This window comes from Amblyomma maculatum, chromosome 2, assembly GCF_055883805.1.
Source record: "Amblyomma maculatum isolate TAMU_Amacu chromosome 2, ASM5588380v1, whole genome shotgun sequence".
Lineage (NCBI taxonomy): Eukaryota > Metazoa > Arthropoda > Arachnida > Ixodida > Ixodidae > Amblyomma > Amblyomma maculatum.
Window position 1 is genome coordinate 84,245,429 of NC_139345.1, and position 27,772 is coordinate 84,273,200.

General features: G+C 43.7%; 2 protein-coding genes across 3 annotated transcripts in view; one reads left to right on the plus strand and one right to left on the minus strand.

The window, feature by feature from the left end:
• NetA (Netrin-A) overlaps window positions 1-14,084 on the plus strand; it is a 173,107-nt gene extending 159,023 nt beyond the window's left edge. The window contains exons 5-7 of the mRNA XM_084592729.1: window positions 1,297-1,365; window positions 8,175-8,363; window positions 12,183-14,084. Coding sequence (XP_084448855.1) covers window positions 1,297-1,365; window positions 8,175-8,363; window positions 12,183-12,319 — 395 coding nt within the window. The 3' untranslated portion in view covers window positions 12,320-14,084. The remainder of the gene's footprint in view (window positions 1-1,296; window positions 1,366-8,174; window positions 8,364-12,182) is intronic.
• Window positions 14,085-18,066: 3,982 nt separating this feature from the next.
• Window positions 18,067-26,256, minus strand: Syx8 (syntaxin 8). Of its 2 annotated transcripts, none has more exons than XM_084594624.1 (9): window positions 26,101-26,256; window positions 25,702-25,801; window positions 25,204-25,292; window positions 25,011-25,124; window positions 22,175-22,305; window positions 19,813-19,905; window positions 19,617-19,718; window positions 18,368-18,455; window positions 18,067-18,292 (listed from the first exon to the last, which is right to left on the minus strand). In XM_084594624.1, exons 1-8 carry the CDS (start codon window positions 26,124-26,126, stop codon window positions 18,391-18,393), a joined length of 720 nt encoding a protein of 239 aa, XP_084450750.1. In that variant the 5' UTR covers window positions 26,127-26,256; the 3' UTR covers window positions 18,067-18,292; window positions 18,368-18,390. The 2 variants fall into 2 exon arrangements, with proteins under 2 accessions (XP_084450750.1, XP_084450751.1); XM_084594625.1 differs by lacking the exon at window positions 26,101-26,256 and adding an exon at window positions 25,951-26,094.
• Between the last annotated feature and the right edge of the window lie 1,516 nt (window positions 26,257-27,772).

Below are 27,772 nucleotides of genomic sequence, written 5' to 3' on the forward strand. Positions count from 1 at the left end.
TAAGTGCTGACTCGCTTTATTTTTATTCCGCTTTTACGGGCCAGTGAGGAGTAAAAATTAAAAAAAAAAAAAGTGTCTGCTGCGCTGAGCATACTACAGACCCTGATGACAGGACTGCTCTTTCTGCTCGACATTGTCAGCTAAACACCAGAGACCTTAAAAAAGCGCGCATCAATTCCGCTGTTGCGCTAGAAAACAATAACTCCGCAAATAGCCAGTATAATAGATCATAACGGTCGTGTTTCAAATAAAAATCTTTTTCATGCCTCACTCAACGTAATCCGGACTCAGGAATTTAAAAGAAAACCTGCACCATGCATTCAAAATGCGGCTTCTTTTACTCGGTTACTTATAGGACGATCGTAATCTCTGAACCCATGCAATTTACGGGGCCACACATGTCGAAAAACGGCAATTTTATTTCAAAAATCGAATTTCGATAGACTATCTGAGCGACCTTGATCATTCCTCTTTCACGTATAAAAATATCAGAGCCAGAAACTATGGGGAAATAATTTAACAACTTGGCTGAAGCCCTCGTGACGGATATGAGTGGTACGCGGATACGACCCATTTTCAAGCGCGCGATTCGTAACATCACGGCGTCGCTTGCAATAAGGCTTGCGCAATCCGGTACGCCTATGCTCTTTCTCCCTTAGACCGGCTTCGCTGCTTCACGCTCTAGGTATGTAATGATAAAAAAAAAATAAAATAATAATAAAAAAATATGTCACTCCAAAACCCAGCTATTTTCCCGGACCTTTTTATAACTTTCAATCGTATTATTCTAAACAGATCCAAGCATGACTTTTGTGCACAATATTTCATGTACTTTTTTTTAGTTGCACCAGGACCGAATTTGACAGGGATAATGTTTACAGTGTTCAGAATGCAACCATTTAGACTTAAATGCAATCAGCGACAGTTTTTTAACGCTCTGATTTTTAAAATATCCAAGCACCAGCTACTGACAGCGGTACACTGTATACACATAAAATGGCCTGAATATGGTGCATGGTCAGGAAACTATAACAATTTGCTCAGTTGTGCACAGTGAAATGTTGGAAAGAAGAAAAATGACTTTGCACTACTTTGTCACGCTTACTGCCATGCCCAGTAGCTGCACAGGCCTGCACTGTTTATCACACACGAATGGCATTCAGAATTGAAACGCATTTAAAAATAAATCTATATATGGAAAGAGGAAATCAAGCTTATAAGTGGTACGTCAGCATTAGGAAAACAAAATGTCCTCTTGAAATCTACTGATTCCTGTGTGTGTGTGTGTCTGTCCAGAACAATGCTCGAAGTGCAAAACGACAACAAAGAGAATCAACCAGAGAAAGTACTGCAAACGAGATTTCGGTAAGTCGTTTATTTTATCTTTTTTAGCCCACCGCATTGTGTATCTTGCTTAACTGTGTCTCGGTTTTCCAACAGCATGCACTAAATCAGTTCAAGCACGCGACGTTATAGGGAGGATGAATAACTACCACTGTCTCCTTGAAAGATTTTCTGTGTTTAGTTCACGGTTACAGTATTCCACCGTTTTATATAGCGCGCAGAATGAGCTATGAGCTCTCCATTGTGCGTTGCTGTAATTTACAATGGCTTGGTGCTCGAAAGAACACACTACTGACCACGTGCTTTCCTATCAGGGATGGGTAAAAAACGTAAGATGAATCCATGTAAACCGTTCAAACGTTAAAAAAAAAAAAAAATAAGAGAAAAATGGGGGGAGGGGGTCACCCGGTAGACCAGGCGTTTAAAATTATTCATCAAAGATTTGCATTTCCGATACGTTGGTATGGTCGTGTATGCGGACTGTAAGGCACGGCGGATATTATTTGCGGGAGAGATTGCAGCCAAAAATACGACTGATTATAGCTATCACTAGCTAAAAAACTATTTCAATTTTAGTTTTATGGCACAACAATGCACTGCGAAATTGAAGGCCGTCAGTGCCGAACGTGAGACCACTTTTATGTATTTCTAAGCACTTTCGAAAACCTTTTAATTTGGTCTTCCTACGTCGCCCATTATCAATCGAAGCTATTTCAGTATCTTCTTTATCATAAAACACATGAATGGGCCAGAAATTTCCTTCGTCAAATTTGAGCCACGCCGTTTGATACATGTGCAATATGGAAAATTAAACCTTACATGTTTCAAAAACATCTCTTTCGTGTTTGGTATCTCGAAGCACAATGCCGATTTCGAAACATGAAAACTGAACTCGCCTTCAACGCTGACTGCCTTAAAATTCGGCATTTATTCTAGCATACTATAGAAATGAAATTCAAAAGCGCTCTTAATTAGCTTTTGCTAATTAGTCGGTTAAATTGGAAAGTATAACGTAAATTATGCCTGCTTTGCGTAAAACCCGCCTGCAGAGACCGCACCAACGTATTTTTCCCGATTTTTAAAAATCTATGTGCAACGAATATCTTAAACACCCGGTATAGCATCCCGTGCCTACAGCAATACGTCCAGGAGCGCCGCAACTGCTATCTCGATCACACCTCGCAGTATGCGGAGATCGATCGCATGGTTGCTTATACTCCGAGTTCCTGAACTCGGAAACTATACACAGCTTCCGTTCACAACAATCTCCGCGTATATTATAGGGCTGTAGAGAGGTCTTTCCTGCCTTATATATACCACTGTCAGTCGAAGTGTTGCTTAAAAAAACAAAAACAAAAATCTGAATCCAGACCTTGAGACCTCACATCCTTGTTAAGAGAATTTACAAGCATTCCATGAGCCACGATGTGCCGGCAGCCTCTGGAAAGCCGTCCGTCCCGCACTCGGAAAAACGGACACGTAGGAGGCCTCCTTCTCACGAAGATCACAGCTCACGCTCTTCTCGCTACCGGCTTTCAGCAGCGAGAGAAAAAGAAGAAAGCGAACTAGTGCCCGGGTCAAACACCAAGACGAAACGAAGGTCCTGCACTCGGGGGAAGGAAGTTTTGTTTTACTCTTTGCTATACTAGAAAACTACTGGCTAGTTCTGGTTCTTCTTATCAACAATCTCGAGGGAAGGTAGCCCTGGCGAGAGCTTGGGTGCGCGCAATCTGGAGTCGTACTCGGCCTTATCAAGGGCCGAACATGGGAGGAGTGGGAGGGAAGCACTGACTCTAGAAAGTACAGCAACGCGCGCGCGTCTGGTGCGAAACTGGGCAGTAGCTGCGACCAGTGGACGAGCAGGAGGAGGACATCAAGCAACAGGAAAGAAAGGACCCTCTCAAAGCACCGGCCGCATCTCCCGACCTACACCCTCCATCTTCGCCGCCCCCCGGTCGTCCTTGAAAAGCCGCTACGAGAAAACGGAGAGTCTTCGTCGATAACAAGCCCAATAAAACTCTCCAGGGCTTTCGTGAGCACGGGCCGGTATGGAGCAACTCGACGCTTCCCCTTCCCTCAGTTCTTTCTTCTGCGCCGACCAACAAGCATGCGCGACACAAATTCCACGGCAGGTCGTAAATAATAAAGGCATGTCGCAGCTACAACTTGACGGCTCGCGCGGGCGCCAGCTATTGGCGCGGGCGCACACGTGCGCGTATCGATACCTATAGACGGCGCCGCGCGCGCAATAGAAATTTGTGGAAATTTCAAGCCATAGGTGATTCCTGCTGTTGCTTTATGCAAGGCAGGGAGACGAGAAATCATACAAAGGGTGTTTCATATTATTCAATATTTTCTTTTCTTTCAAATGGTGTGTAAGAAATGTGGGTGCGGTCTCCTCAGGGTGATTGATGATTTATTTGACTAAAATTAACTAACCAACTTTTTTATTTTTTATTTCATAGACTCATATAATATCGCAAAATTAAAGGCCGTAAACATTAAAAGTCAATCCATTTTTAAATTCCGTGTACTGCACGATGTCAGTGCGCGTTAAAGAACTCAATATCGGGAGCCCTCCACTAAGGCGTCTCTCATATCCCGAGTCATTTTAGAATGTTAAACCCTATGAACCAACTAAACCAAACCAACATTTCTGTATCTTCTTGATAGGCAATGTAGCTTGAATTACGGAACTCCAAAATTACGCATCTGAAAGCTCGCTAAGTTGGCTATTATGCGTTGCATTTCATGCAATGGCCTCACTACGCGTGGTATGGCCGCCAAAATAATTTTACCTTGCTCTACACCACAAATATACAAAGGGCGTCTGAATTTGGTGCATCAAAAAAAAAAAAATTAAACCACGTTATTTTGAAAACGTGCAATCCGTGAAAGCCAACTCAACGAGCTTTCAGATGAGCATTTTTAAAGTTCGCAATTTCGAGCGATGTTACCGATTAGGGAAGTTTAAAAGGAGGACTCACCTTGAATGTTGGTGGCGTTCAAATTTGCAGTATAATACTGCCCTTTAAGGCCCAAAATAAGCAAGTTGATTAGTTAATTATAATTAAAATATCGACTAGTCTACAGGCTGTATAGCGAAAATAATGCCCGCCCTGTTGGGCAACACACCTGTACAGACTGCTCTGAAGTGTCTTGCACGGCTTTAAAGGCATGTATGCACGAAATAATTTGAAACATTAGTGTAAGTCGCTTCAGCTGTCAGCTAAGTCGGCGTCGATATCCGAAAGTTCGGGACTGATAAGTGCTTGGCTTTCAGAAAGCAGAAATGAGTAAGGGGGAATTAGAGGATCGGCTGACAAGGACTGCTGTTGAGCCAGAAAAAGAAGAAAAATTGTTTTGAAAGAAACAAGTAAAAAGATCAGAGCAGAGGTGATGCACATGGTTCACCACCTCCCAAAATTTCAACCTTTGTTCCGAAAGCGCGTATCAGCTTCACTATAGTCGGCTTTACTACCAGACTCGTTTTCCAACTAAATGCATGTAGTTAACAGAAGAATCGAAGCATCGACTGATGGCATAGTTCTTTGTTCTTACCCAGACGGGACACTTTCTGTGTGGAAGAGAAAAGAAAATTGGCCCTTTAACGTCAGCTGCCTTCAACAGCAAAGCTCCCAGATAACTCACCCCCTATTTCATCTCTAAGTATACATTTTTATTTTGAGGATAAGTGACTCTGGCGTTAATCGCCGTACCCTTTCGGTAGCTCTCCCCAAGCCATCCTGAAGAGGCGGCCAACCGATGTTTAGGTAGAAGGTAACATGCACCGCTTTTCTAAGCATGGGATAATGTAGCCTGCGAACGCTCGAGACTTCTTGGTTGATTTTATTACAGTAAAATCTCGGTGATATATGGATATGTGAAATTTCCCAGCCGGAGTGCATTGTGTAAAATGTGCAGAAAATTAGAAGTTCCGAATATTCGCCCGCACCGCTGCGGATGATACGAATGCGCGAACCGCGCGACTGCAACCTTGAGCACCACGCACTGCCCGCACATCGTTGACTACGCGATCGTCAGCCGCGCTGTATACGCACTGCGAGTAGTTTGCGGCGGCGCGCGGCCCGCAAATCGCCGACGTCGCGATCGTCTGTCGCGCTGTACGTGCCACCGAGTGACGAGCTGATGTCGCGCGACCGTAAATAAATCTTATCGCCGTAAGCACATCTGCGTGAATGGCTTTTCCATGCTTCTGTATTCTGAATTTTTGTTCGTATTGACGATGCGAATTTTTTCGCGAACCCGCGAGATGCTCGTCATTGAGGTTACTTTCGTTTATATGCCTTTGTTTATAGCGTTTTTCTTATATTTTCCGGCTCCTGAGCGTGAATGCTCTTCCCTGCCTTTAAATCCTGAATTTTTGTTCGTATTGATGATACGATTTTTTTCGCGACCCTGCGAGATGCGCATCACCGAGGTTATTTTAGTTTATATGACTGTTTTAGCGTTTTTGTTTTATGTTCCGGCTTCTGAAATAAACCGGGTGGGGGAGGGGGGGTGGGTGCGAAATTTTTTCAATGCGGGCCGCACAGGAGTACGAGTTTGGGACCCCTGGATTACAGGACTGGTGATCGAATACGTATGGATGATGTTTACCCAGGAGAAGAAAGTTGCCACAGTGATTTGAGAACCGCAGAAAAGTACCGTAGATTCGCTTGCTAGCTAAGTGACCACTGTTAGCACCTAACGGCTGCTGTCTAATGCCGAAGGTGGTAGGGGCTGATGCGACGGTTATAACGCAGCAGTTTTGCGTTCAGTTGAATTAATTTCTGCAAATTTCTTCGCAGTTAAAAACAGCCATAAATTCACTTAGCAAGAAAAATATGCATCGAGAAAAAAAAAGCTAGGCCAGTATAATATATAGTTGAACATCATTATAACAATGTCGACGGGTCCCCAAAATAGCTTCGTTATATACCCTGCTTCGTTATAGCGGTACACCACATTGGTTGTAACTACCTACAACCGTATATACTTAAGACATCATAGCCAGCGTTCAGTGAATTATCCAACGCGTGCACCGAGGGTTCACCATGCGTATGAAAAAACATGAAACGAATATGTCAGCCATTACACACGCCTGTGTCTGCAACAGTTAATGTGGGCTTCACCGCCTAGAGACAAGGCACTGGGCAAAATTGCCGTAGGCAGCAAGTAAATACCTGCTGATTCCTGGCAATATTTCTAGTTGTGGCTGTGAAAAGCACGGGCCTGCTTCTGGCTCTGTAGCTGAGCCACCTCCGCAGCCTCGTGCAGACAGAAGAGAAAATAGAGAAGAAAGAAAAGGAAGAGGGAGAGAACGACGCGCGCCGCAACAACAGCCGTCGTCCATCACCAAAGCGGTGGCGGGTGCAATGACGGCCTACAACAGATAAAAATTCGATGGCAGGCTAGCCCCCGCCGCAAGCGGCGGTGTTGCTGAAGCTAACCCGGCCCACTGTAAGAGAGGGTACGCGGCGGCGAGTACCTGTTCTGGCTGACTTCGCCACATAGCTAACGAACATGCGGGCCGCAACGCTTCTTCGCAGCATTACAGAAGTGTAATGTGGAGAATGCGCTTGCCAGGCCGAAACCGTTGATGGCGGCCGTCTTTTGTTCGGTATAAATTGTTCTGTGCTTTCGTTTTCCACCGCTTGACCCTGTGAAAGCAGCAGAATCTCTGTATCCAGTCTCCAATAAATGTAGACCTCCTTCCCCAAATTCCTGGGGAAAACCGAGTGCTGACCTGAGTGGCACGACCACCACCACTACTCCACCACAAACTACCATTCAGGTACTCCATGCGACCGTTTACCGATAGATCCGAGTGGCCCTAGGCACACATACGCATTCAGAAGCAGACAGAATGGACGCTATTTCGCTGCTCACAAGCTTATGATTTCCCCCCGCATTTCGCTTCGAGCTGCCAGAAAAATACGAAAGATATTAAGCGCCGAAGTCAATCTTATATAAATGCGGAAGCATTACATGGCTATCAAAAAGTGGCAAGTGTCCACAAATGAATGTAAAAAAATTTATTAGTTTTGATGGTACATTAATGAGTGTGCAATATGTAGTAGTGCGGTTGACCGATTGTAACCGTTTAATTAGGTCGATTTAATGAACAATGCTCCGTTCGAAGCGGCTTCTTGTGTGAATTAATGTATTGGAAACAATAGTATATGTAAAAAGATTACTTGGTGCGCAAATTTTTTATGGTGAGATTGCAACTGTCAAGGTCATGGACAGACAACTTTAGCGTACGAGAAGTAGCAATGTGTAATTGTGCGTCATTCACGTTACACGACCACATCACGTGGCAGTAAACTTGCACGACTGTCACGTGACTATGAGAATATAATGTGACAAGGTCACGGAACAGTCAAGTTGCATGAGAACCTCACATGGCTATCTATGAACGGCGTGCGACAGGAGCGACAGCGTAGCGTTCAATTCCACACTTACAGGATGACTGGTACGAACGCGCGTCAAGGAGCGCCACGCAACAGGAGCGATCATGCACCATTCAATCCTATACACTTGCAAGAGCGCTACTCTCCAAGGAATGCAAATTTCCACTGTGCGGCACGAGCTCTGGCCTTGCTAGCAAAAGCTATACAAGGGGCGCGCGATGTACCGTGTGCAGTAGCAATGTTCAGGCTTTCGCATTTCTCCACTGCACATTCTTTGGTGCTTGCACTAAGTTTTTTTTCCCCTTCTCACTTCAGGTTTAATGCGCGAATTTTTAAAAGTCCCATCAGAGTGATAACTAAGCTCTGATGAGTCAGTGCCTTGTGATGATGTGTGGTCCTTCTCTGCCGCTGCAGCCATCCAGGCCAACGTGCTGTCGCGGGAGACCGTGGGCAGCTGGGTGCGCTTCAGCATTCAGGTGGTGGACATCTTTAAGTACGGGCCGTCGAAGGTGCGGCGAGGCAATGAATTCCTCTGGGTGCCCATGGCTGACCTGGCCTGCAAGTGCCCCAAGCTCAGACTCAAGAGCAGCTACCTCATTCTCGGTAAGCGCCTTTACAGCAAAACCCCGCTGATACGTTGTTTTTTTTATTATTATTAAATGCGGGAAAAAGTATGGTCCGAGCTGCACGATTTCGAAAAATGTAAGTGTTCAATTCGGCTCATTTATTGGCATTTTCACTTCATAAAAACGTAGATTACGCCACTTCGCTGCCCCGCCGGGGTGGTGCAGTGGTAAGACGCCCGACTACTGTGCCGGAGTTCCCGGGTTCGAACCCGACCGCGGCGGCTGCGTTTCGATGGAGGCGAAACGAAGAGGCGTCGTGTGCTGTGCGATGTCAGCGCACGTTAAAGATCCCCAGGTGGTCGAAATTACTCCGTAGCCCTCCACTACGGCTCCTCTTTCTCTCTTTCCACTTTCATTCCCACCCTCCTCCCTTCCCTTACGGCGCGGTTCGGGTGTCCACAGAGCAAGTGTGACAGTTACTGCGCCTTTCCCTTCCTGTGAACCAATTTAACGCCACTTCGTTTCGCCTCCGGCGGCTGCGTTTCGATGGAGGCGAAACTGAGTGCCGTCCATGTGATGTGCGATGTTAGTGCGTCAAAGATCCCCAGGTGGTCGAAATTACTCCGGAGCCCTCCACTACGGCACCCCTTTCTCTCTTTACGCTTTCACTCCCAGCTTCCTCCCAACCTTACGGCGCGGTGAAGTTGTCCACAGAGCAAGTGTGGCAGATACTGCGCCTTTTCCCGTGAAAGAATTATTATTAATATTATTACTATTTCCTTGCTCAAGATATAAAGAGCCCTGTTTGATTTCTCGCAGAATTAAATTCACATTTGCGTTGTACATAGTGCGGAAGAGATTTAGCAACATCATCCGGCCCTTTGAGGGCAATGGCTATTTGTATCGCTTCCTTATTGTCTCCGGATTCGGATTCTTCTCCCCCTTAAACCAGTCCACAGTGGAAAAGCCATCGCGGTGGCCGTCTCTCGACGCGTTTTTGCTCTTCACGGTACATTCCCCAGATCTATGCAAACTCACAGTTGTTCCAAAAATGATTCACCCCTTGCCCCTAAACACTACGAAGGCATCACTGTCTCTCATTTCCACGTCGTGTCGCCGCTGTAACGGCCTTCTCACGTTAGCTTCGCCTCCTTGCACTACGGTACTGCAGAGAAGCCACCACGATGGGTGAGCGCTCCTTTTAGCTTTTTAAGCCGTGCGCTCTCGGGCTCGGCCCGCTCGTATGCCGGAACGTGCGGTTGATCGTTACACGTATTAAGGGCGAAAGCCTTTAATGGCTCATACTCCCGGCGTCCAGCCACACTGTAGCTGTCAATCAAATGACGTCATGATGACGTCACCAGAAAAATAAAAATCCTGTCTCCACCGGGAATCGAACCTCCATCCCTCGGATCCCCAGCCGACTGCGCCACGCCCGGGATCGTGAAAAGCACATCATAAATCTCCTTGTCTATCGTGAGGATGATAGTAGCGATGACAATGACGCTGCAGTTAGTGATACTTACAATGATGACATTAGCAATGATAATGATGGAGCATTGAGTTGATAGATCAAGCGTTATGCACCGTATGCACCATTCTGCATTGTAGATTCCACGGTGCTCTCAAAATTTTTAAACAACTACAATTAATGGAATTTTTGAATGGTGAACCCAGAAAATCGTGTTACCTGGGGAAATATCAACCGGAATAACTGTACCCCTATGGGAGATTTTTACAATCCGCGATTTCGATATGAAACGGGAAATTGCAACGAACGGGAACGCATCAACAAGGTTCAGTTACACGTGTGGTGAGGCTGCGCATTCTGTGGGGCCTTGTATCAACCATATATTGCTACGGCTTGGCATTGAGAACATTTTACTCGCATATTTAAGCCTACATTGTAACACACAGGCGAAGAAACATGCATTAACTGCAAGTACGTAATCAGGAGAAGAAAGGCGTAATGTTCAAGTGGTCGCACTTACAGTTGCAACAGATAAGAGGAGGCTTTGAGAAGAGGAGAGGCACATGGGTTTGTGCAGCAGTTTAACGCAGCAGGGAATGTGCTCTCAATAGTAATTGTAAACCAAAACATACTAACTTTGAGAACATGACATCGCCTGCCGTCATTACACTAATTTACAAGATTGGCGACAAATGTATTCTCGTAGCTTTGTGATGGGACAGCATAACAGGCCCCATAAGAAAACAAATGCATCGTTGATAACGTAATTCCTAGGGCCGGAGTTGGAGTCACCAAACTGAAAATCACATCTATAGGTTTCAGTGCAACTGTGCTCAACCATGGATGGCACAATGTATCAGTGTATCAGCAGTTTCTAGTGGAATCACACTGCCACCCGTGATTAGGTGCCCCTATGACTATTTTGCTTACTGCTCTGCAGCTAGTACACACATCACACATCATTAGTTCAGGCATTAACAAACGAATGAAAAATGATACCACCTGCCCTCACTGCCCAAGACATAAAGCAATTGGCTGTTGCAAGTGGAGTTAAAAATGGCAGTGAGTGTAAAAGCAAAATATAGTGAATGGCAATTACTTTTAACAAATAACATATACGATACCACCTGCTTTCTACACAAACATGCCTGTGCCTGTTTTGTCTTCCTGTTTACCAAAGTTACCAGTCTTACCTTTTGCAGTCTTTGTTGTCATAATGCATGGTTTTAAGACTTTGCCCCGTGAACATTGTGCACGACATTAATCGTATTGAGGATGTCCACAAATGGTCCAAACGTCCGCATTCCGAAAAGGACATTCTACGTGCACTTTGAGTGCACCATGACTATACCTCAATTATGATGTCCCCAGTTTGGACACTATTGGATCATTTGAGAATGGACATTACTCAAACATCAACTGCAGGACAATATTGTGCCATTGGACTCAAATCAAGCCAGCTTTATCTCGCACATGTGGGTCTCAATGCATAATAACTGCAGGTTTAGTTTAAAAAAAGAATTTGTATGCAGCAGTGATGATGATAAAGAGGATCATTTCAGCCAAGAAATGTTGTGTCTTGAGGCCATATTCTATAATGTATTTTCTGTTCGTTTCTTTTTTAGGGCCCACTGAAAGGGGTGGTCACCGAAACTAAGAAAAGTCGAAATACTGACAGATATTGAATGATTCATCACTGTCCATCATCCTTGCGCAAGAATTTTTGATCTAGCTTGAACAGAACCAGAGCAAGTGGCAATTGAAAATGACTCCTGTATTTTCCCTCTCAACTCATATGGCAGAGTGCGCTGCAACGAAAGTGGGAAAAAAAAAAAAAAATTGCAGGCCGGGACTATGTTTCGTGTGTATGTGCACTGACAGTTGTCTGTGTGACTGAAACTAAGGCTGAACAAGTCCAAAAAGAAACTAAAAAGCTGCAATCCATTATCACTAATTAAGCTGGTGATGATACTGGCCAAGCTTTTGGGAAATTGTTTTCGTCAGAATCTAGCAAAATTAAAGCAAAAATAAAACTGTTTACAAATTTTGACTAAAATAACAGAATAACACACATTCTTTGATTGAAACATCATCTCATGTCCTGAAAAAAGCCTAAAAAGGCACCCTGGGGACAAGTGAGGATGGTACTTTAGTCAGATAACAAGACCACCAAGTCCTTCAGGACCAGTAGAATATATCCTCAGGATGATGCAAAGTCTCCAAAAATACACCCTCGAGAAGCCCTAAGGATGTAGTCGTATTGCCCACGATAATATATTCGAGCATGGAATCTGAACCATACACAGATGCAGTTCTGGTGCATATGTGCCATGCCGTATCGGGAGCTGCTGACAATGCACCGAGCACATACTTTCCTGTCTGCAGGCAATGAAGAGATCCATGACGGCCAGCCAGGTCTTACGGCGGACAAGAACAGCATCGTCATTGACTGGAAGGACGAGTGGGGAAGGAGGCTGCGAAAGTTTCAAAGGCGGCAAAGGAAAGGCAGGTGCAAGAATTGAACGTAGCCGGGCTGAACGAGAAGCGCGCACACCACCAACCAACCCGATTTACACACCGCCCAAGCAGATTGCGAACATGCGCGAAGTTGTCTTGGGCTTTCACCCGCATTGCTCTGTCTGATGATGCATCATTAAGAGCGAAGGTAAAGCATGCCGTGACAGCCTGAGTGGAATGCCGTGAACCACACTCTCCTGTTTATGACGTGCACAGAAATGGCAAACTTATTATGTAGAATACTAGATTCCTAAAAAGTATGTGTGACTGTGTGCGTAGTTACCACCAGGAAAAATAATAGGAAATAGTTTTAACCTGTTCACACATACATGGGACTGAGACCGAGTTATAACTCATTCGTTCACAATAGCTGTCCATGACTACTATTTGTGGCAACGCTGGACAGAGCACGACACATGCCACAAGAGGTAAAAAGCTGCTGATCCACTACTGTTAAATTATGCAAGTACGCAAATAAGATGAAATGGTAACAATTCTGCTTCCACGGGTGACACTAAATTTCGACAGTCAGAGTGCTACCAGCATTGTTCTGTGCTCCACTCGTGGATTTAATGACATGATAAACCATAAAACACGGCATCTAGGTGTCTAATGCTAAGTCCCATATAGGCTGGATAATGACCACATGCAGGAAAGAGAAATGTACGGGTCTGCACCGGCTTAAACGTTTTGTCGACAAGAGGTATTCTCACTAGAGCAACCATTACTAAGTGCGTGCAAGCTGTCTAACGACCAAACGGAACCGTTACACTCAGGCTGTCACACAAGTCAAACAAAGAACAGGGCATGCAATGGAAAAGAAAGATGTGATATGTCTCTGGTTTTGTTTTACTAACAATCCCTTTTTATTCTCTGGTGTCACTATCTGGATGTGCTTGCAGGCAGTTCCTACATCAGCCTGTAACGGCAAATTTCACTGGTGGTTGGTCGAGCATTGAAGAACGCCAAAAGCGACACAAAATACGAGTACAGTGGGTGGTGATGCTTGTATGGCCTTCCTACTTCTTGCAGCTGCTTTCTTTTTCTCGTCATGCAGCCGAGCGTGCCGATTTTGCACCTGCATTCCACTTGTTGTTTGTGAAGAATGCCATATATACTCCGGCAGTTGCATAACCTGACTAGTCATGTGAGTAATATGTGCTCTTTGTGCGGACCTCCATTCCACTCTCCCCACTAGTGGTGGCAAGTGAAAATACACTGCATACCACAAAATAACACCCTTTCGTTGCCCTTTGTGGGCTATGCTGTGTCAGACATGGCTATCCTTGCATTTTGTGAAAGCGTACATACACTACATATAGGTTGTTTGTCATGTGTTGGCATGTATATGTGTACTTAATGACCTGCTTGTATAAGTCCAGGTGCATTTAAACAAACGGAACCACATGACAAAAGCAAACAGATTTGCTAATATAATGAAGCCAATCTTAATCACACGTTTAAAACTAGCAAGTTTCGATATAATATTAACTAATGTTACAACTCGTTCAAAACTGAATGATCGAAATGGTTGAAAGAAATTCCAAATTACTGAATGATACCCTTAGAAAGCAGCCATGACCTTTTTCTTTTTGTAGAGGAGTCATCATTGGCAATTTAGTTGCATTTTATTTATTGCTACACTTATGAAGAGGATATACCATTTGAGCATACAGCATGTTTTATGGCTAGAGTTCTGTTTCTAACGATTGTGAGATGCATGTGTCTAGTGACTATGTGAAGCATGTGTATGCATATTAACTATTGTAATCGGTGCTTGTGATATGCTAATGCATCCCCTCCACAAAAGTGTGCGTTAACACATATTCACCTGGTACTAGTGTTGTACAGTGACTTTGTACATTTGTTTTCTTTTTATTTCTGCAAAGAAATGTACTTGAGTTGTATTTGAATGTGGCACACTATTTTAGCAATGAAACAACCTACCATTCTAAGCAATACCTTCTCTTTTTCTGTTTTCAGAATGGTCTGAAGAAGGCTATGAGGAGCCCTCGCACTTTACGCAGTGTCTAATGAGCATTTACCACAATGAAACGGTGTCCTTTGACATTGCTGATGACGACATTTTACCATCCTGATGCTATGCCTCTAGCAGTGTTCAAACAGTTGTTGAGGTCCCCTCATGAAAAGAACTTGGATGTTGTCAAAGTACTCCAGAGTGCTTAGTCAAACTGCTTTTTCCTTCGTGTCTTTTGCCAAGGTAAGGTGGTTAAGCTTGTGCTTAGTGAGACCAAGCAATGTCAGTCTATACCAGAGAGCTGAAATGTCGTTATGCAAATGAAGATGTTGCAAGAAAAAAGAAATCACACCTGCATTTTGATGTTGACACCAGTGCGATTACTGGTAGTCGTGACCACTGAAATCATAGGTGTGTGTAACTCCCTCACCTGTGCTTAACAGTGTAAAAATCTATCCTGGTCGGCAAAAATAACTGTACTGTATACTGTATAATCTTTACTTCAGCAGTGTTCAGAATGAATGTGATGTTGATCCTGACTTGGTGAAAAACGAAATGTGCTTCTACAAAAAAAAAAAAAAAGAGAGAGAAAAAAAACAGGAAATGAATCAGTGGTGGCTTTTGCCAAAAATTATTATAGATCACACTCCTGAAATAGAAAATGTTACCTCACAGGAAAGATGTCAAGCAATAGTTTCACCATTACCACTGCAAACTTAACACTTTAAAATACAAAAATAAATCAGTGAGCAGAGATGCATACTACGTTGTGAGGAATTTCTTTTTTTTTTTTCCTCTAAAAAATAAATATGCTCCACTTTGTACATCCGAATACCAGATGTAGTTATTTGCAATGTGAGATTCATTACAGGTGTCATGATGAACTATCAGATATGTCAAAATGAGAGACCTTGATTGTACAGCCAGCGGTGGAAACCCCACCACAACTTAATCTTGTGCCAAAACACAAGCCATGCCCGCTGCATTGCAAGGCACAGCCTTCACCAAAAGTACCCAGGCCACCATCGTGACTGCAAGTCCATGCACTAACAGTGCTCGAATTCTGTGAAGCGACAAAAGAAGTTCAATTTTCATTCCTCTGGAGTTTTCCAGTCAGGGAGAGGTCTTTGGAAAAAGGTCATAAAAGCCCCACTACATGGCTCACAAGCTAACCTGGAAGCCTAGGAACTTTTGAAAAAGGCTGTACCCAACTTTTGTGTCTAAGAAAAACAAAATGTGTAATGTCAATTTCTTGCAAGTTCTCATGCACGTTCCTACATGGCCTGGAGGCTTTTTTATTTAGCTGCACATCTCATGACAGCATTGTGAATACAGCAGCTTTCACCCCGCACTTATTGTTGTCACATCACATGATCACCTCGATGCCTCCATCAACCTTAGCCGACATTGCTGGCAGAAATTCTACAACGGCTACAACGAAACCTCTCTGTCTGCAAACTGCATTTAAAAAAAACACACAAAGCACAAGTCAAAATGAAAAAAAAAAAGTGACAGAAGCAAAGAGATGAGAAAGAAACGCCACCAAATGTCATGCATGCTTGTTTTTTGTGTGTATTCACAACATTGTGTTGAAAGACTGCACCCAGAAAAGTGCTAAAAAAATGTATTGCAATACCTGACTTAAGAGAGTTTTCAGTCCACAAGAAAGGAAAGACCTGCAAAACCCTTATTTAAAAAGTACCCATGATGTGCCATACACATTTTGTATGCTTGCCTTTGTGTTATAATTTCCAAGATAAAAAAAAAAAAAAGGTTTAAGAATATAAACTCGTGAAACAAATGCTGCCTTTTGACTTTTATTTCACAGAAGCATTTGGCTTGGCACTTCTGTTGGTTTCAGGCGGTGCCACAATGGCATCGAAAGGAATGTAGGTATGTCTCATGCCACTCTTTTTTGGGGCATGTAAGTTGATGACATAACCATTTTGTCATTTAACACATACTGGACTGTTTTTAAAGTGACACCAAGCTTCTGACCACCTATGATAACTGACTACTACAATGAAACAGTATATAAACCCGTGCTGCATTTCATGTTTTTGTGTAGCAGGAAGCGTCAGTTTGTATATGGATTTTTTGGGGCACATCAATGAGCAGTATCTTTTGAATTGCAAGACCATGGCACTTAAGGCTCTTTTGAGTTAGTACTATATTAAGGACTACCCTAGCACACTTCTTTGGCATGTACAGAATTGAATTGCACTTATCTAATGTGCTGGTCCCCTTCATGGATCACTGCCTTGTCGTGGCGGAGGGGCTTGCGAAACTCGATGAAGTCGTGAGCTCTGCTGTGTAGGGCCACCCAAGATAGACAGGTCACGGCAAAGAGTTCTGACAGAATGTGATTCACTGGAGAAGGTAATGGCAACCCACTCCAGTATTTCCTGCCAAGAAAACCCTATGGCCAGTCACAATACCATTAATGATATGGCGCCGGAAGATGAGCCCCCCAGGTTGGAAGGCGTCCCACATGTTACTGGGGATGAACAAACGGCGATTCCTAGTAGCTCCAGGACGAATGAAGCGGCTGGGCTAAAGCCAAAAGGACGCTCAGTTGTGGATGTGTTGGGAAGCGACCGGAAAGTCCGATGTTGCAAGGAGATATATCACATAGCAACATGGAATGCAAGATCTATGACGCAAGGTAAACTGGATGTCGTCAAGCGAGAAATGAACCGATTGAACATTGATATCTTGGGTATCAGCCAGCTCAAGTGGACCGGAATGGGAGAATTTAACTCCGGCGACCATTATGTCTTTTATTGTGGGCACGAATCCAAGAGAAGGAATGGGGTCGCTCTCATTGTAAACAGAAGAATGGGTAAAGCAGTGCTAGGGTACAACCCCAAAAACGACCGAATGATTTCACTTCGGATCCAAGGTCACCCTCTCAACATAACAGTTATCCAAGTCTATGCACCGACCACTACTGCTGAAGAAGCTGATCGTGCTATGGTCTTTCCAGTTGTGATGTATGGATGCGAGAGTTGGAAAAGGCTGACAGCCGAAGAATTGACGCGTTTGAATTGTGGTGCTGGCGAAGACTCTTGAGAGTTCCTTGGACTGCAAGAAGATCAAATCAGTCGATATTGCCGACCATAAAACCTTACTGCTCATTGGAGGGTCAAATTCTAAAGTTAAAACTCAGCTACTTTGGTCATCTGATGAGAAGAGAGGAGTCGCTGGAGAAAGATTTGATGTTGGGAAAGGTTGACGGTCGCCGGAGAAGGGGTAGGCAGCGAACGCGATGGTTAGATGGCATCCTCGAGGCACTGCAGATGAAGTTATGTGATGTTAGGAAGATAGTGAGAGACCGGAAAGCGTGGCGTGAAATGGTCCATAGGGTCACGAAGAGTCGGACACGACTGAACGACTGAACTGAACTGAATGTGCTGGAGGGGTGATATGTGACGGAAATAGTGAAATTCGAACCCAGGCACTGAATATTAGTAAGCGCTGCAGTGCAACCGAACAGTAATGAGAATTGCAGATACAAGCGCACTGCTCGTAATGAGGTGGCTTCGTTAAAACTTGACTTAAACTGCTCTGCAGCGCTCCACTTGAGTACCTGACACTAACATACAGTATCGGGCTGTTTTCTAATCAAATGCAACGGTTTTTTAGCCAAGTGGTTTTGCCAAGCAGCTATGTTATAACACCTCTGTGTGCAAAATTTTCTAACCATTTAACAGCCACAACTGAAGAAACTATGCTAATTTGACTTATTTTTGAAAGGAGAAGAAAATACTTGAATTATGTATCAAAATAATTTATTCGTTCATTGAGTACAGTGAAAAAGATGTACCGATTTCCAGGCCTTTAATAAAGCAGGCACACGGTGTATTTCTGAAGTGTCGGTTACTTCGCAAGGTATAAAAAGTAACACTTCATTATATGCATACAAATGCACCTTATGTACAGACAATAACAATCTTGCAGAATTTCCATATTGACTGCAGTTCCCTGCTCCACAAAGCCCCTGTAAGCCAGAAAAAGTTGACAGCATACTTGGCTGGTAAAGAAGAAATGTCAAGAAAGAAGAAAACAGTCTTACCAAGCTCAACAACCCTCATTCATTCAGAATTTGACGGCAGCAACAACAATTATGGCAACCATGAGGAGAACAATGATAACCCAGTACCCTGAAACAGCAATGAAATAAATATAATAAGCAGTATCTATGAAAAATGGATGCTTGATCTACCTGCAGACAAGCGAAGCGTTACAAGGCCCATATAGTAAAACCTCGTTACAAGAGACACTCAAGGGACCTCAAAAACATGTCTCTTGTAAGCAAGGTCTCTTGTAACCAAAAATTCTAAAAGCACTGTGTTGATCAGTTTATTGCACATCAGCATATAAATGCATTCACATGCATTAACAGGAAATATTTCAGGAAAGCTTAAAGAAGTTATTCATACTAGTATGTATTTTTGTGAGTGCAGAGTGTATTCCTTCCCAAATTCTGGAGGTAAAGCACTTCACTTTGCAAGCCTTCCTATTGCTCTAATACCTTTGAGGCACTCTTACATGCTCGTCACCCTCAGATGGTTCACAAAGAGAAAGACATCAGGAGTCTATGCTTTCATCTTGTGATCAAATTTTAACAGTGAAGAGTTAAAAATGCTGAATGTCATTCATGCATTTTGATTTGCTTCGTAGGTAACAGTAATGCAATGCCGTTTTGACTTTCCAATCATGGGGAAGCACTCCTCAGTTGCTGACATACACAGCAAAAAGGACACTGATATGGAACAGAATTTAGCTAAGGGAATCTGAAGTGCATCATTTACGAGTTGGTATGTTCCAGACGCATTGCATGAGCACACCTGGGTTGTGTCTAAATAGTGAAGAATTTACTCCACGAACCTGAAAAAGTGGTCCTTAGTAACCGAGTGTCTCTTGTGACCATGTCCCTTGTATGCAATGTTGTTAAAATGGCAGACATAGGAAAACCAACCAAACCATTTTCAAATGTCTCTTATAACCGAGTGTCTCTTGTAACAGTGTTTCTTGTAACGAGATTTAACTATTTCCGTAGCCTACTTGTCCAACTTCCAACTCTTTCTCACCATTTCCCGCACAGTTCAGTAGGCAAGAGTAGTAATGTTATTCCTTTAATAACTATTACTTTGAACATCAAACTCAGTCGTTATGCTCTTCACTACAGATGAGAACAAATGGCTACCCTTTTCCACAGTTGATGGCCACAGAAAAAAAAAAAAGCTTTGAACTGAGGTGTACGACTTACAAATGAGGCAGCTAGTAGTACCACCCTGTTTACATAAGCCAAAAGCACTTACAGCAGGTTCCAGACTTTTTATCCACTATAGCCACATTCTTTGTTTCTCTTATAAGGCGATCTCTCATGCGGTCAGTGTGGTCAGCAATGTCATCAATGATCTCTGAAAAGTAAAGCATTCACCAACTCTCGTATTCAGAGGAGCTTCTTGCCATAAAACAATGCTCACAAACTGACAGTAACGGTCGAGTGCTCACCATTGTGAAGATCCAGCTCTTCATTGAACCCAATGGCCATCTCCTTCTGGCGGCCCAGAACGTGAGAAAGGCCTTCAAGGCCTCTGTCCTGTTCTGAAGTAGCAAGATCGCACCGTGGGCACACTTATATTTACACTACCGGCTGAATGCATGCGAAAAATATCACCGATACAAGCTACCTTCAAGATCACTGGAACAAATGACGGGCTTCTTGCAAAGGTAAGGCAAACCTCTATTTCAATTTTGATGCATACCCAAAGAATTCTAAGCACTGGCATCATTGTCGCAAGCATTTTGAAAAGTTTTCACTGAAAGTTTCATGGCAAGAGTACTCCTAACACAGTTGGTACCACATATATCGAACTCGGATAAATCGAATTATTGCTTACATAGAACTCTCAGAATATCCCATGCAAAAGTATAGCAGTGTACACCTTTATCGAACTCCCATTCAGCGGGTCATTTAATATATCGAACTGTGCGCAGTGCTCCTGCAAGGCATGCTTCTCCTAACGACAACCCCATGATCATTTTTCGTGCATGAAGCTGGGTCGACAGTGCGGCGTTGGGTGCGAGCTGGCAGCGCTTATGATACAAAATCACGCGACAAGTTAAAGCTGCATCCACTTGAAAGCGGCTAGTGCTTGTTTCTAACATGACACTAATGTCATGCAGGAAAGCTAGTGTTCAGAGCAGCGATTCTTGCGTGGTGAAGCCAGCCTAGCTGAACGAAAACCTGTGGTGGCTCTCGCATGGCCAGCCTCACTGACAAGGCAACGCAGGAACAAACTAATTTTAATTGAAGTATTACTGCTTCAATTCAGAGAGCATTAATCTGCCATTAGATATATAAGAGTGCCTTGAATGAGAACAGGAAATCCTTTCCGTTATACTCCTCCAGCGATCAAAATCCACCCATCATAATGCCGGACAATGACAGAAACAACAATGAACACAATGTAAAGGCAAACGTTAACTCTGACACATGAAGAAATTATGATTAGTGGCAACAACTGAGAATATTTCTCGATCAAAAGCTGCAACCTAGCAATGATGCATATTTAACAGCAATGAAGCATCAAGGTGACAATGAAAAATTCATTTTGCAACTTAAACGCATTTATGTGCATCACTCTTTGGACTACGCAGGGCACTACTAGTATTAGCAAGTTTGATTTCACACTGAAATGTAGCACAGCAGAGTGAAACATTAGGCCAATGAGAACAGTATATATGGGGCCAATGAAAAAAAAGGAATATAAAAAAAGCTAGTAGTTCTACCCAACTGAAATCAAGTGAATGTTGTTAGGAGTCACGTAGAGCAGCAATGGCCCTCAGCCAGGGATGAGCCGTGGTCCCTCTTTTTTAACCCTGCAGAACTGTGTCTAGCCACGCCAGAGCTGATCTCTGACCGCTGCGGATACTACGAAGGGATATCATCCACAGATGATGTGGTGTACTGCCAGGCTCTCCAACGCAAGTTTTTAAAACACCAATGACCGTAAAGGCCCAAATGTTTTCAAATGGTGCACTCTCAAGCCAGCTATTTCTAAGAATATTGTAGCAGATAACAATATCACAATTCAAAGCACAGAACGAAATGGTGCTATAATGCTAATTTGCACATTAAACATGCACTTGAGTTTCTTGTGGCCCGTCCAGTGAACGTCTAGTGCATGTTCCAAATAGCTTTTAAAGCACATTCAGTTCTCAAAACATGAACAAGAAAAAACAAACAAGAAAAGCATTTATGTCAAATAAATGCTCTACCAAGCTCACATTTGAGGCATGCTTGTAGCATAAAGCATGACATGGCAATTTTTCCTAAGAAATTCTCTTGACCATTTCCAATCAGAGCAGTATCATAGGGTTGCAGGATTTTTTTTATATCCTGCACGCTGCTCCTTCTGTGATCTGCAATGGCTATGAACAGGATGCATGCACACGCAATGGGGAAATGCCATCCTGTCTCCTGCAGCAGAGACATATTGCACTCTAAAACTAGGAAACTATGCCACCTGCTAAAAATTTAGAAGAGTCATATCAGGTACAACCAGCAGCCAATTCTAAAGCACCAAAGCAATGAACGCCACCATGCTCTTGACTCGCACTTGTAAACAGAGCGAGAAAGTAGCACCACACGGCATAGCACTACTTGAGGACGAACTCGCCTCATAGGCAAAATGAGAGGAGCAAATATTCAGCACCGCACTCGGCATTTTGACATTATTGTCATCTACACCTTACACAATACTCCAGACTCACTGCAAGCAGATGTAAGCTATGTAGTAAACTTAACCTGAAAGGCACTGCTGCTCTGATTCTGTCACTTCTGTAGCAAGCAATATTTATTTGCACATACCTCGCAGTACCCTCTGCTGCTGCTCCCTGATTTCACCAACAGTAAGATGCTGTGTGGCTTCAGTCTCCTCTCCATTCCAACCACCTTCACTTACAGCCACACTGGCAAGCTCAGTCCCAAAAAGCTCCTTCCTGGAAGCGCAACAAAAAAGCAAATAAATCACAGGGGCAGCAGCGACAGAAGCGGCATTAAAAAAAACTGAAGTCCATGGTAGAATGTGCAATAAATTCTATTCGGAGTACACTCTCTCTGCTAGCTGCCTTTCACTCTCATATTAAATTGTTTTAAAATGAAAATAAACTTCAAGCATTTAAAGCATGCAGGTTTTACTAAACAAGTTTCTGTTAACATGAGAAGCAGCATAACTTGGCATGTATAGTGACTCATCCTATGCTTTTCTGCAGTGCAAGCTAGGGCACTCAGCACTGCAAGCTGCAAGGAATGAAAATGCCCATTTTGTTCAAAGAAAAGTTTGAAACTAGACATGAAAAAAAGAAGAGAAAAGTTGACTGAAGTCATCATGGGCGCTCAGCTAACCACACTGGGTATCTATAAATTTCAGTCATCGACACACAAAGACAAACGTTTTCTTAACTGCAAGTAACTAAGCCGATGATGCTGCCTTCCATAATAAAATGATGAGAAGATTACAGTCACAGAATTATTGAAATTCACTGAAATCAAGTTACCGGTTGTTAACAGTAAACATCAATCCGATGGCTCTTCTTGGATACCCTAACATTTACACGCCAACAAAAGAGGCATTTACTGCCAAGAAAATTGTAATTCAAAAATGATCACACAATGAAATTCAAACTTGTGGTGCCTTCAAACTTGTGGTGCCTACACTGAGAATAACTTGGTGGTCACTGCTATAGAGTGAATGACAGTGTTGCCTAGCCTTCGGGATCTGTACTGATCAAACTGGTGGTACAGTACAGTTTTCTTGAGAAACTGGCCAGTGATGGCAACACCTGTATTTCATTTCTTTCACTTTTTCCTGCTTTTAAAAGATCTATTTACAATAAATGTAGTGTCTTTATGAATAGAATGCAGTAATCTATCAATAAACACCCACTACAATTTATCCTCAATGACTGCATCGAGGCCACTAAAGTTTAAAAACAGCATCTGCAATTCCACAAGCGCAATTATGTCAAAGCATTTCCGTTTAATTTAGTTGCAGTCAGTTAGGCTTGTTAACTTTAAAATTCTGAGAGTTACATTTAAAGCAAATAGAAATGATGCAGCTAGAGTAAGCACTAGAAAACGGCTAGAATAACACCAGTTACTGAATCAAATTTTTTTGAATAAATCTTCAACAGCAGTTGCTAACAATAGCCAGTGATTATAAAAATTGATCAGACTGACACAGCTTAACAAATTCCCAAAGGAAAAGTACAAAGGCATTAGCATTCTTGTTCTTAAATCCTGACCATAAAAGAAGTAAGGCAACGTGGCAGGAATGAAGTGACCTTCGATGCCGGTGAAGTGACACACACCTCGCATGCTATGCAATGTTAAAGTAAGTTCAATAACTCCAAGTGGTCAAAATTAATTCTGAGCCCCATGCAACGGTATTCCTCACCAATCAGTTACCTCACGTCACTGCTCTATGCAGGTAGGGGATCCCCAGCATAATATGTAGAGGGGCCTCTATACTTCTGACAACTATGCATGCCACATGGACAGCATGGTAAACAAAGAATATATAAACAAATGTAATTCAACAACAGTTCCTATGTCTAAAAGAAATTTGTGAGAAACAGAGTCAAAGCCTGCAAAAACTGAAATTGGACTGGCTACTGGCCATTTACAGTTGCCAGTAGATATAAGCTATAATGCCAGAATTTGGCTTTTGAGCATTTCAAGTGTGACTACGTGTACAGTGGTAAGCAGCCTTGTCTAGAGCATGCAGACGATGCTCCGCGGACCAAGTCAGCGCCATCTAATGTTAGGCCCTGGGGTTGAGTAATGCGTCTCGTGCACATGCGCGGCCAAAATAAAGTGGGGCCTGCTCGTAAGTTCTCGGCCTCGTTTCCGCTCAGTGCTAGCGTTAAATGATATGTATACCAGTGGCCGGAAAACCAACGAGTTTCGCGCGAATCATGAAGCGGCTAGGCAAGCAAGTGCAAGTGATAGAGGATGATCGCGCGTTTCAAGCACAAACAAGGCTAAGAGTGCGAGATTTGGGCCTAGTTGGTTGTTTGGTGCCTGTTTTCGTCTTGTATGTATAAGGTTACCACAGTGCACCATGTGTTGCAGGCGTATTCTTTGATGGCATGCCTTGGCACTGGGTTATCGGCTACAAGTGACGAGTGGTTCATATGCAGGAACGCACGTTAATCCGCTTTCACTCGTGCTTGCTTGCCTGGACTTGTCGTTACCCTCTAGAAACACGGTGGCATCACAACGCCCTGGTGACCGTCACAGCCTTACAAATGCAAGCAGCACAGCCCTAGCAGCATGAAAGGTATTTGCAAAGCAGGGGCTGGACAAGAAAGCGATGAGCAGGCATCCCTTTGATTTGTCGCACGTGCGCATAACTCAAACCCAGAGCCTGACATCATATGTCACCGACTTGCGCTCCTGACAAGGCTACTCACCACTGTACGTGCCTCAGACCAGAAACACCTTGATAACTTGTAAATGAAATCATCTTCTCTTTTAAAACTCTTAAAACGATATACGCAGAAGGCTGTGCACTTATGAGTATCATTTTATGTTCATTGACGAACATACAGAGCAAGGCTACACTGAGTCAAAGAAGAAGAGGATCACTAGAAAGAGTGAGTGCGAGGGCACGGACATGTTACAAACAATCACAATGTACAACCTTCCAGCCTGACCGGATGCAGGCGCTTTGTTAGCCAGCAGTGCATCCATTTCCCGCCCTTTGTTTAGCAGTGCATTAACCATGTACTGGCGGCGTTCCACTTCTCCAGACGTGCTGAGTAGGCGTGTCAAGGCAAAGGTATTGCATAATGACATCTACAATTGCGCCCAACCCGTAAAGATGTAAAGGATACATTGAATGTGGATTGCTGGTGAGGTAGCCTTGGAGCTTGGACACATCTGTCATATACAGCCGAAGTATTTGACGTGCCTTGCCAGTAGTCTGAAAACATAATAATCTAGATTACAAGTGCAAAGTTTGGCAATGAAGGGTGGCTTAGCAGCATAGATTTCAGGAAAGAATGTTATTTGAAGAACATAACCACGAGAGCACCATGATAGAGTTGCTTCATGTCAAAACAGTAGCATAAGGTTTAAATTACAGCTTAGTTCACGTGTGTTGTAGCAATGTCGACATACACTAAAGCAGTTATTAGTTCCTTAAACACAGCTCTCCTAGTATGTGGAAGTTCAATTTACAATTGTGATTTCGACTGCTATGAAGACATCGCTCACTAAACAACTGAGCTAAAACACGTTGAAGCCAGATGAGTAGCACTTAAATCAAGCAAAAAATTCTGTTATGATTAACAAAATCCCAGAAACTCCGAACAACGTCGCCTGGCACTGACCTGAACATAGATAGCAGTCTGTCTACCGTGTTGGTTCCGTTGCATAATGAGCCCCATAATTTCTCGTCTTTTCGTCTCGCAAGCATCGTGAGCCGTAAGCCTGGAAGCAAAATGCACCAGCTTAACGAATCACGAGTGGTTAATCGCGTCGTTATAGACATTCCACAAAAGCGGTCAAGCCCATGTGACCTAGCTGCGGCTGTATTGACAAGATACGAAGGCGTAAGCGACAGCAGCAACACAACTTACAGAGAACATGATTACGCAGTCTTAGTATAAACAGATAACATGCAAAGAATAGGGCACTGAGAAAATACTGGGAAACCAAAACCTCTTTTCACTTCACACACAGTGTGCACGAAAAGAACACTGTTCAGCGCGGAGAAACGAAATACCCACCACGGATCAGCCCCGCTAAGCGCCATTTTGAAGGACTGAAGCGTAGACGTATGAATTCAATCAGCTGATGCAGTTGCCAGAGTACAGCAGTAGGCAGCGCTATGCCCTGGATCGCTGTTTTTGCCCTGTTTTTTTCCTCCTCTACTGCTGTTCTGCCTCTAGGCTATACTAGGCGGTCGCCAGCGTCGCGGCGTATCTGAAAATGGTTAGTAGTTATGTGGTTTGACGATCGACATAACATGGACTATGAGAGATGCTGTAGTGGAGCTCCAATTAATCTTGAACACATTTCTGTCGTTTTAACCACAGCGCAAGTGCCTGCATATCCGCCGTACGGTGCTGCTCATGTGGTGGTCATCACCCCAGCGACCAGGGCATGGGCCAGGGCTGGGTAGTGGGCAAGATACTTCAAAAAAAGTATCTTCGATACTGGTACTCGATAGCCCGAAAAATTGTATTTCTGATACTGATACAAGATACAAAATCGAAATCGATTTTCGATACAGATACTCGGTACTGTATCGACGATACTTCGATACACAACTGTAGGAAATTTTACCGTGCTTTCTACAATCTTGACTGAACGAGTCCTAACGCTCTTCATACTAACCGACCTGTGGGCACCTGGCTGTATACATATACAAATACATCTGAAACTTTTTCTGTTGCTTTTCATTTCATAGGACACGTACATCCCTGCGTTTTTCCTGTGCTAAGATTGCAACCTCGTGCGCTTGGAGAACTCGATAGTTATTTTGTCATTATATAGTGCGATAACGGACTTTGGAAGCTGTGCATATTGTTCAAAGATAGAAGAAAACCAACAATAAAATGGCTGAACATTTTTATTAACCCGGAAGGAGCCCGATGTGGACGTGCCAATTAAAGTGAGGCAAATTAGAAAGGCTCTCATGCGTGCACACGAGCACGCCGCAGTGTTATATGAAGATGCCTTTTATAATTAAAACCGCACAAGTATCATGGAATATGAGAAATATATGTCAAAATGGGCTGGACTGGAATCTTCAGGATGTGCCTTAGCAGCCAGCTCTTGTCACTATCCGTGCACGACTGTTCTTCACGCACTCGGAAGACTGATTTATTTATAGGAAGGGAAAGGCGCGGTAACTGTCTCACTTGTTTTCTGTGGACACCGCAACCGTGCCGTAAGGGAAGGGAGGAAGGTGGGAGTGAAAGTGGAAAGAGAGAAAGATGAGCCGTAGTGGAAGGCTACGGAGTAATTAATTCGACCACCTGGGGATCTTTAACGTGCGCTGACATCGCACAGCACACGGACGCCTCTTCGTTCCGCCTCCATCGAAACGCAGCCGCCGAGGTCGGGTTCGAACCCGGGTACTCCGGCGCAGTAGTCGGGGTGTTAGCACTCGGAAGACACATTCATGACACATTCCCGGTAAAAGAGCAGCGCGGCAATGTATCGCTTCCAGTCATGCTCATGCATGCAGCGCGCCGCCAACACCTCCTCGTCGTGTTTTGCTGCAATAAAATCCGTCAAAGAGGGCTCGCTAAACTTTGTGTTTGCCGTACTTGCCTCATTCGATCAGAATATTGAAGTCGGATATGTTCTCATCGTCTGTGTCGGCTGCTAATCAAAGCAGACCGCATGCAGATTCGGCGAAGGAACGTAGGCGGGCAGAGTTGTTTTGCAGAA